The sequence below is a fragment of the Stenella coeruleoalba genome (assembly GCF_951394435.1).
Source record: "Stenella coeruleoalba genome assembly, chromosome: 13".
NCBI lineage: Eukaryota > Metazoa > Chordata > Mammalia > Artiodactyla > Delphinidae > Stenella > Stenella coeruleoalba.
Window position 1 is genome coordinate 63,533,121 of NC_137159.1, and position 11,154 is coordinate 63,544,274.

The window sequence follows — 11,154 nt, forward strand, 5'->3', positions numbered from 1 at the left end:
TTTTGGGTATATTAATACACATGTTGTGTTGTGATTTAGTTTCAAGTCTATTTAGTCATACTCTTTTTAACTAACATATATTGAGCTCCTACTATATGCCAGGCACCATGGATATGCAGTGAGCAAGGAATCCAAAGGGAGGAATATCTAAAGAAATGTTAATTCATAGGCAGTTTCAACTTTCATACAATCTGTACTTTCAGATATTAAACTTTACTGTGCCTAAATATCCCTTTCTATTTGTGTTTCATACAGCAGCAGACCTACTAATGATGAGGGTGCTGCTTGTGGGCACATTTCTGGACACTGTTTGGATCCTGAGGCGGGATGGACCAGACTGAGTCAGTTCCCTCCATCCTTCTCTATGTACTGCCTTTCAGTAGTGGGACCTGTGGAATCCTTGGACCACTGGGTACTAGTATCTTGCTCACTTCCAGGGACCTCTGTTCAGGGTGAATGTCCCCTTATCTTCTCTAACATCCCCTTCTGCCCCGAGGTTGGGGGCATGTTGGAAGAAAGAAGTAGAAAATGGAGGAAGCTTGAAGTAAGCAGATGGAAGCCACGCTGGCCCTAATAGTACTCAATGGACCCTCTCCCTCTGAGGCTCCCCTTGTCCTGAAAAGCTTCTCACTCATCTGCAGGACCCCTGGGCTTGCAGCCGGCAAAGACTGTAGGAACCAACATTAGTGGTTATATAATAAACATTAGATCTCGGGGAATAAAACCTCCGTATAAATGTGTGACTATTTTGTAGCCATTTTCAGTCATTTGGCCTTTAACTACCTTTTAGGACTGTACCGTGTACAAAAGTGGTGGACTGCTAAAAGCCCTTATTATAGAATGGGATTTCTAACTATGGATTCTTTTTTTGCTTTTATATCAGAAGAAAATTTAAAATTAATATTAACAAATTGTAATAAACCTGCTAGAATATTCCTTGTGTCTTGCCAGCAAGGGAAGTGTGAAAATTTAGGTGGTGTTTATGCCTGAGCCAGATCATATTATTTTGGCTGGCATTTCCATATGTCTAAACTGTATCCTCTAGGTCCACCATTCTGCATTCCTAAAAGGAATAAGTTAGCTCTTGAATCAGTGTTAAATATTCTTTCATTATACTAACAGCAGAAATATTTAAGACAAGTTAGAAACATTCAGTCTACAGCTCCTGTTTCATTTTATATCTAGTGATTATTTCCAAGCAGAGCCAACACATCCAGATGGATAGTTAACTATTTGGTCAATCATCCAGATGTTTTGTCTAGACATGTATATATATTCACAAAACAGCTGGATAACCGACTGAAGACTGTTTATTCATCTTCATTTACTGGCTGTGGTTAGACACTCTATCTAAATACAGAACTTGATTTATGATTGTAAAAATTACACAGTAGTTGAAAAGATATATGCAGAGAAGTTTTTCTGCCAACTCAGTGGAAGATAAATACCATCGGTGCATAAGTAGAACTATTCTTGGCAAATAACTATTATTCAGCTCTCCATTGTCATCTGTTAAAAAATAAAATAAAATGAGAGGTGAGGAGACGACAGTACATACTATTTTTCTCTTTTTCTAATATCAGTAGAGAAACATCAGTGTCAAAATTTTCTTGTAGACCCCATTATCATTTTCCTCCTACTTCTGCTGGTATTTCCTTGCAAATTAAGTGGGTAGGTCTCACCCTTCCTCTGATGTAAGGTTGCCAAATTTCACAAATAAAAATACATGACACAGTTAAATTTGAATTAAGTAAACCACAAATAATTTTTTAGTATATGTATGTCCCATGCACTATTTAGGACATACTTATACTAAAAATGTGGGTCATCTGCAATTCAAATTTAACTGAGCATCCTGTATTTTATCTGGCAACCCTTTTCTGTCTGGTTTAACTCTTCCTATAACAATCAGTTCAACAAACAACTCCTCTGTGACTCTGTTTGTGCAAGGAATAATCCAAAATGCTGAGGTAGATGAACAACATAAAAGGCATATAACTGTAAAGTCTACAACCTAGTAGGAGATACAAGACATATACACAAAGACAGAATGCAGGAGCTTGGGCAACTCACTCTTGTCTAAGCCAAAAGACCAAGAAATTATCACAGCAGCATATACCACATACCATAAGAAAGTCATAAAGGGCTGTGGGAGAGTGGAGGAAGCAATCAGCATTCCTGACAGGGGAGATCAGGAATGATATTATGAACATCTAGGGTGACATCTGAAATGAGCTCTGAAGTAGAATTTCAGTGAAGTAATATGATAGAGGCATGGAGGTAGAAAGATGTAGGGAATGTTCCAGAAACATTAAGTGAACAGTATGGCTGGGGTATCAGCTGTGGGCAGTAAAGGGAAGGAAATGCAGAGGGCAGTGATACTGGGGAGACAGATTGGGGTCAATCAAAAAGGCCTTAAATACCAAGGTATGGAGATTGAGTTCTGTTCCACGGCAACACCTACATCTGAACAGGGGGAAGTAAGAGTAGCAAGATGTACAGAAGGGAGAAAAGGCTCATACCAAACATCTCAATGCAAGTGCTCAGCAGTTCATCTAATGTTGCCGCTTTCCCAAGTCCACTTGACCCCATGGTTATTTAGCCGTTGTCAAAAAACTAGGGGCATTTTCAACATCATGTAGACCATCTCCATAATCATGCAAACAGGTGATGTTTGTGCCTAGTGGTGGTCTCTGTCCTAGAGTCTCAAGACTCTAAAGAAACAAGAAGAAAAAAATATCAGACTAGAGTTCTGCTATCCGTTAAAGCATGACTTTCCTACCTGAAAAGATAATGACTTTCACTGACTATATTTCTGCAAGAAAAGCATCAAAGTGACAGAGATTGTGTGAACCACCATGATGGTGAAATGCCTGCTAATCTGTTCCTTAGCATGTATGATGCTCTGAAACCATGGAAACGTTCCCTATTAAATACCATCCCATTTAGCAGCTGAAAAATTTTTTTGATACAACATGTTACACTTCATATTCTTAAGTGATAAAGACGTTCAAGAGTACATTGTTATAAGCGTTACTTGGTTTAATATTATTACAAGTATATAGAGGGAGATAACTTTAAAGAGCAAATATATTGATGAGCGTTATCCTCAGGGATCATGTAAACGTTCAACAACTGGTAAAAAAAAATCTTATTTGCATAACTTCTCTAACAGTAACAGTATTATTAATAGTAGTAAAATATTAACAATAATCTATTGAACATCCACATTATGTACCAGGCACTACACCAAATGCTTTGCATATATTATACAACTTGATCTTCATAACAATATTGTAAGGTAGATTATTATTTCCAGTTTACAGACAAGGTCATGAGATTCACACAGATTTAGCAACTGGTCCAAAACCATACAATTATTATGGCCTTGAATCAGGACTCCATTATAAAATAAAGTTTTTGGTTTCCCTTTTTCCTTTTTATTGCTCTCCCAAGTGGGGATATCATAAGGCTGTCATAATTTTGCCCCCTAATCTTGTGTGAAAAATGGCACTCCACACCACCTCAGAAAAAGGATATAAACCAGATTATCTGTTACAGAGGTAGTAGAAAAATGTTGGCATGACAGCTGTCCCATTTTATAGCACTGTCATGGGGAAAGTGGGATTAGAAACAACCTCTAAGAGATGCTTATACCGAAAGTATCCTTGTTGGGAACATACCATCATTTTATTTTACAGAGCAAGTCCTTGATGCCAGCTCCATATAAGGCTTAGAGAAATTGAGAGGTCATCATGATGTAAGACAGTTACCCACTGTGGATAGTTTAGGAGGTAAACGTGGCCATTGGGAATTCACTCATGAACTGTTTAAAGTCGATTTTACTCTCAAAGTTTATTTATTCAACTGGTAGTCATGGAGCACCTGACAATTGCTAGGCACTAGGCAAGGCATTGAGGCTGCCAAGATGAACATATCATTGTCTTATCCCTGCCTTCAATGGGCTCATAGTCAACTTCAGAAGGCAAACACGTGAATGAATCGAAAAAAAAAACTAAGGTCCATATGTGTGGCTGTATTAGTTTAGTGGTACCACTGAAGAGTGACATCTGAATGAGTCTGTTCACCAGCTGTATAAATCAGGTGGAAACATACTCTTGTGCAAAAGGTACTACTCTTAGAGCATCAAAAGAAGGATTATTTCATGTGTCATAAAAATAACGGAAACACTGGGTCAATGCTGTCCCACTTCTGGAATGGGAATATTAAAGCTGTCTAGAACCAACTCTTACATCTCTTAACCAAGTCACCTTATTGGTAAGGCCTTTCCCGACCACCATAATTTAAAACAACACTCTCCCTCCAAGCCCACCTCCCAATTGGCATGCCCTACCTCTCTTACTGGATTTATCTTTCCTCATAACACGTATCCCCATTTGACATACTCCATATTTTACTTGTTTATTTACTTTTTAATCTTTCTAGCACTATGAACGTAAGCTCCATGAATGCAGGAATTTTTGTGTTAGTTCTCTGGTGTACTGCCCAGCTGCTAAGATTTTTGCCTCTCATATAGAAGATACCCAAAAAAGAATTTGCTAAACTCATGAATGAGTGGATGGATGGATAAAGAAAGAATAAAATAAAAATGGTAAAAAGTTTGTCTTTGAATATGTATATATTTGTACGAGTGGATACTATAAAATTTTAAGGGATTGTTTTTTAGTTTGTTTTACTTATTTAAACTAGCTTTTAGTAAACGTCACTGGGACAGAAGTTTTCTAGACTTTCTGCTAGCCTTCTAGATGTGATAGGATCTGCCTATACTCTATTCAGAATAAGAACTTGGTACCTCTTCCAGGACATTTTGGGGCAGCATTTCTCTGATTTCCTTAACGTAAATTCTGTCAATCCCAAGAAAAGTCAACAATGGACAATTGACAGGTTTGATTACCTTCCTGTATAAACAGGAAGGTTTTTTATCTTGTTAATTCTTGTTACTGAATAGTAAATGTATTACTTAGAACCAAACAACCTAGATTAACTAAACTAATTCTTAGGTCAAACCCAAAATTATTCAGCTAATTTGTTTGGGGAAGATATTGACTTTCCACAAGAGGTTAGAAATAACCTCGCACCAAACACCTGTCACCATGTTTGGAGTTATATTTGTGATCTGTAAAGAAGCCAGTACCTGAGAGCCAAGTGGGCCTCTCCAGTTGCAATCTGTTTCTTCAATCAGTAGATGTGTCTGTGTCGCTGCTTAGCGTTCTGTCATCTGCATATGTACCTGAGATCTCATTTCATATGTGTGGATATTATTGTATCTACAACTGCTTTTTCAAAAGTAAAGCTTCTTTATTGCAAAGGCAATATACATTCATCATTTAAAATACGACAGTAATGAAAAAGGAAAGAAAAAGAGTTTACCCATAATCTCATCATCCAAAGGACTCTTGTTAATACTACGACATGTTTCTCTTAGTTTTTCTGGCATAATTATTTTGGTGAGTTTCTTACATAATCTAAAATGGTTTAAAGAAACACTTACTTACTGGTCTCACACAGGTAGATATCCAGGTCTGAAAGAATTTTAAGGGCAGTTATCATCACTGGAAAATGCATTGGGGACTCAGTCTGCTGAACTGGTTTACCCAACTCGAATAATAAGTACTTTGGAGAACCTGATAAAAGAACAGAAAGAAATCCCCAGAGTTAAATAATAGAAACACTGAATAATCCACATTGTTTTAAAGCATTTCCAAAACCCTTCAATTATAAGTGGTTTTTGTCTAAATGTCACCCACAACATTAGTTAAAAAGAGAATACATTTGAAGTAGTTATTTGGTGCCATGATACTTTTAAGATCAAACTGTTTTTAAAACATTCAGCCTATTAAAAATGATGTGTGACCAAACCAAAATTTATACACATAGTGTAAAATACTATTTTAGTCCAAATATACTTCTATGGGTGGATTTCCAAACACTGACTTTGGAATGTTAATAAATCTCTAAAACAATTTGTTGTGGTGATCACCAAGCTCTGACTATAAATCACTCCTGACTGTCTCAACAAGAATGTCAATGTTATTTTAGTCCAGGTTGTTTAGTCTCTTGATGGCTTAGGAGTTGCTTTTGTGTTGATAGGTATGCTCTGGCTGCACTGAAAATTATTGCTCCTCAGCATAAACATTTTCTCACAAATCTGAAAAGGACGCAATAAGCCAAAATTTCCCCAGGGCTTGAATTATTTCTAAGAGAGAAGGTCTCACTTCAGAAGGGCAATAGAGTTCTGTTTGGTGTGATTTCCAAAGGCCATGATGTCTTCATGCAGCAAAAAAGACCATTAACGTGACTGGTGAAGACTCAAAAACATTGTGAGGTTGCCTAGGACAATAAGAACTATGCTTTCAATGTTAGAAATAGTGAAAAGGAGCCAATTCCATGCAACTATACACGGACAGATCTTAATTAGCATCCCAGGCTCTTGACTCAGAACATTTAGAAGTTTTTAAAAATTGGATTTCAACATTAGATAGACAAATGGGGAGAATTTTACTACTTTGAGTAAAACGCCATTAACGCTACTTACTTTACTAGATTGTTTAAGAAGTTAGTGAGGTAACATAAATGTACCCACTGTCAATCCTGCAAAACACTGGGTGCTCAGGAAGGTGTCTCCCTTTGTCCACACTTCCTCTTCTCTTCCAGTATTTAAAGGCTTTTAAGTTGAGGACTTAAGGTGAAGTAGAAGATCAACATTTAGAAGTGACAGAAAGAGAGATGTTAGTTTAGAGAAGGGAGAAGGAAATAGGAGAAAAAATACTGTGACACTAGGGCATCTAGTAGTGGGGCAGGTGGCCTCATCAGCAATGGAATCCCATTCCCGAAAGTGCTCAAGCCAAAGTAAGGTAATGACTGTCAGAGATGTTGTAGACTAAATTCCCAGACAGTGTCTAGGAAACACACCAAAATAACAGCAAAGTTTGCTCCTGGCTCTAGGATTGCAAAATGTATAAGGTGAAATATTATATCTATTCAAGAAATAGTTTTGAAATTATATTGGCCATATTAGAACTTCCAAAGATAGTCTTGTCTATAGCACTATCTCTGTTGTAAGAAAAAACAAACAAAAACTCTTGAATACTTTTCCCTCCTAATGGCAGATATTGTCTTTAGAGATAAATAACCATGTGTATGTTCTTACACTCATATGACCTTCATATGGAGACATGGGGTTTCTCCAAATGCCTAAATCCTTTGATAAAATGAGTGGTAATTATTACAAATCTTTACACTTTAAGGATTAACAACAAGGGTGTCATAGCATTTGTTATTCTGGCAACACTCAAGCTTAATCTTCCTTTCTTACCACAGACATGAGATTTTAAAAGTGCTGTCGTTATATTCTCTGAGACTCCACAGGAGAATCAAGATTATTGAGTTCAGTAAGAGAAATGACAAAACTATGAAAGACAGAATTTATTTGACAAATACTTACTGAGGATCGATTAGACACCAGATACCAAGCAAGCTACTAGAGTGACTGGTAGAGGAAGTTGCAGATAAGCAAAGAGAAGGATAAATTGGTGAGCAGGACAAACACGATTCTTGCTCTTACACTCCAGCAAAGAATAAAACAAGTAATTACCATAAAGTATCCTATGAAGTTGCAGGGCACTAATACAGTCTAGGAGCCAGAGGAGTTTTAGCTAGGCCAAGTGTGGGTGGGAAAATGGTAATCAAGAAAAGTTAAAAGACATTTAGAATGACTGAAGTATTGAATGAGACAAGAGATGAGACCAAAAGGTCGGTAGGAATAGCTCATAAATAGTATTATAAGCTATATTAAGGAGTATGGACTTTATCTGAAGGGCAATGAGAAACCATTGTTTTAAAGGTGAGTAGGAGAATGGCATGATCATATTTGGATTTTTTAAAGATCCTTCCATCTGCAGTATGGAGGAGAGATTAGTAAAGACCTACACTGATGATGGGGAAATCAGCTGGTGGTCAATTATAACCATCCATGAAAGAGAAACCAATGTGTGGAAATGGAGATGGAGAGAAGTGGTTGGTCACAGAATATATTTTGAAGATAGGTCCAATGAGATTTGTTGATCTATTGGCTATGGGGAATCAGCAGAAAGGAGGAATCAGGGATAATTTGCAGATTTCCAGCTAGACATTTGGTTGGGTTATGGAGCCATTTCCCTGAGATTGAGAAATTGAGGGATGGGGGTAGGGGTAGTTAAGTTCATGGAGAGGGCAGCAAAGGATGAATTCACTTTTGGATGTGTTTAGTTAGAGATGTCTGAGACCTCTTAAGGGGAATGCTGAGTTAGCTTCTGGATATCTGTTACATGATCATGTTTAAGTGCTAAGCATCAGTGGAAAGGGAAATTTAAGGGGCAGGAGAAAGAGAATTTATATAACAAGGTCTCTGGGAGGACAGGAGTGATAGACCATGCACAGGTGGAGGGATTTACCTTGGATAAAGCTGAGGGTCACCTCTTTCAATGTGACAGCACGAAAGAGGAAAAAAATGGGTATAGATACAAGTATATTCATCCTTTTGATAGCAGGAAGTCAAGGAGGTTCCTGTCTGGTGACTTCTATTTACTCTAAAAAGAAGGAGATAAGGTCGTCCACTGGAAGGTCTGATGGAAACAGATCTGAGATTTATCCAGAGGAGAAAATAAACAAAAGATGCTGTGAAGAGCAGAAGAAAGAAACCAGAAGTATTGGGGTTATTTCCATCCAGAGTAGAAGGCTGATGTTTCTCTTCTTCTGGAGTTTGTTTTGAGAGGAAGTTTAGTGTTCCTTGTTCCTAGGGTGACATCACTCACTTGTGTCATGTTTCTGAAATTATTTAAGGTAACTTTTCTGGAACAAGTCACATGGCAAGTTTCTCCTGTATGGACCAGGCAGTTCTGAGTTTCTGTTGTTAGAGTCTAGTCGTATAAGTTTCTGTAAGTATGAACCTCAGAGCTGAAGCATGGTTGGCATTTTCTAGGTGACTTCCAAATGAGGGCATGAGCCCCTGCTCCAGTCTCACTTAGCTTTGCTTGAAACGTGGAAGAAGATACTATTGGAACGGAAATTATAATAAAGAAATAATTTACCTCCCATCCTTTGACTTGCTCCAGAATATTTCATTCTGGCAACTTCAACCTCAGCCACAATTCCCATGTTCTCTACCCTCCCAGCCAATATTTCTGTATCTCTGTCTCACCATGCACAGTCTCCAATGCCCTCGTTATCTGTTACTTTTCGAAAGGTCATAAATCACAAGATACATTACTGTTGTTCACTCTTCATGCATTCTTTGGGTACTTCTACACTGGTCTTGTTTTAATCTTCTTTCTCATTTCTTTCAACTTCACCTCTCAGTTCTTTGAATTTATCTTCCTACTTTATTTCCTTCAATCAGTTACTTTTCCTAGAGTGCTCTGTCATAGTCTCATTGCCAGCACTATGAAGGTTGATTCCATCACAAAGCAACTGGGATAGTATGAGCTTAAAAAATGAGCCCAGTGCTTACAGCAAAGTTAAAACATTCTAAATGGGCCATAATGGTGACCCATAGAAGAAAGTATCCCACATTTATGGATAGTGGAGCAATATCCCTGAAGTTTATTTAAGGCTGACAGGAGGGAATAGCCATGCATAATACTGAATTTCTCAAATCTAAAAGTAATTTTTTCATTCTTGCCTTAGACGGGTGTAATTAATGTAACCATGAGGTTTTTCTGGGTTTTAAATTGTTAGCTCTTGTTGTTTATTAATTTTTCCCTACGAAAAGCTTTTACTAAATTAATGGAGCATTAATAATCAACATTGTCCTGGATTTTAGAAAACAATAATTTCTACAAATATTACTTGTTGGTGGCATATAATGTGATACACATGATGTTGGGAAAATTACCTATATTATGTTTAAATCTTATAACACCCTGAAAGCTAAGTGCTAGTCTCACCATTTCATACAGGAGGAAATTGAGGCCTAGAGAGGTTAAATTATTTGTCCATATCATATTACCATGTAAGTTGCAAAGCTAGGCCCATCTGACTCCAAAAATTTATATTTTTTTCCACTACCCAGACAAATGTTAGCTGTTGTTAAGGCTGCCTATTAGATCAATTTCTAGGCATTGTCTAGAACAAATGTTTACTATTCCCTTTGCTTAGCTTCTAGGCATTCTATCACTGGCCCTATTGTCTGCAAATGAATAACCGTCATTAGTACAGCAAGCCTGACAATTCAGGGACTAACTGGTACCAGACACTGAACAGAAGTCAATAACCAGCTCAGAGCGCATCTCATAAGGCCTCATTGCATTTTTTGGTAACAAGTAACAAGGTTAAACTGCATTTTATTTATTTTTTTCTTGGTTAACAGTATTTAGTATTGGAAACCAAACTAACACATTTACAGCCACCTGATATGAGTTGAATGAGAAATTAAAGTCTTGAAGAAGCTCTAGTAATAAATACAATGGAATTCTAAAGTCCAGCCAAGGAGGTGTTTTCCTGGCATTTGGCTGTAGCCGAACATGGAAGAGAACTGACATATACACATATGAGGCATTTGCAATCAGATGGTTTCCAGATGGACATGTTCAACCACACGGAAGGGTTATGGCTACTACGGCAACTCCAGCGTTCAAGTTGTAAATAATATCCCCCAAATAAGGCCCATAACTAGGAAAGGCTTAGCTCAGAAGTTAACATTTTAAACTTTGGGAAAATAGATTTGTTTGTTTTTTTTAAGATCAATATTTTCTTCTCCTGAAGATGCCAATATTATATTCATAACAATCCTGTTTGTGGCACTAATACTTTGGAGGCCCTGGTTCCAAACGCCTTGAAATAAAGTCACGTTCCCTTATCATTTGATTATTCATTTACTTCCGAGTGAGTTTGATGATGATGATGATGATGATGGTGATGATGAGGAAGGAGAAGGAGAAGGAGGAAGTCATCTTACTCAGTGCTCCTATCTAGTCACTGTGCTGAGCACTGTACCCAATGAACTTTGGAAGGCTAGGCCCCACCCCAGAAATTCAGCGATAAATAAAATGCAGCTAAACCTTGCTATTTAATTGTTACCCAAAAAAAAAAAAATCCAAGGAGGCTTTGTGAGATGAGCTCTGAGCTAGTTATTGACTTCCATTTAGTACTTAGTAT

General features: G+C 37.5%; 1 protein-coding gene across 1 annotated transcript in view; it reads right to left on the reverse strand.

Moving 5' to 3' along the window:
* The window catches only part of RASGRP3 (RAS guanyl releasing protein 3), a 40,788-nt gene extending 37,935 nt beyond the window's left edge, over positions 1–2,853 (reverse strand). The window contains exons 1-2 of the mRNA XM_079941187.1: positions 2,523–2,853; positions 1,412–1,509 (exon numbers count right to left, since the gene is read on the reverse strand). Coding sequence (XP_079797313.1) covers positions 1,412–1,509; positions 2,523–2,592 — 168 coding nt within the window. The 5' untranslated portion in view covers positions 2,593–2,853. The remainder of the gene's footprint in view (positions 1–1,411; positions 1,510–2,522) is intronic.
* Positions 2,854–11,154: the final 8,301 nt, after the last annotated feature.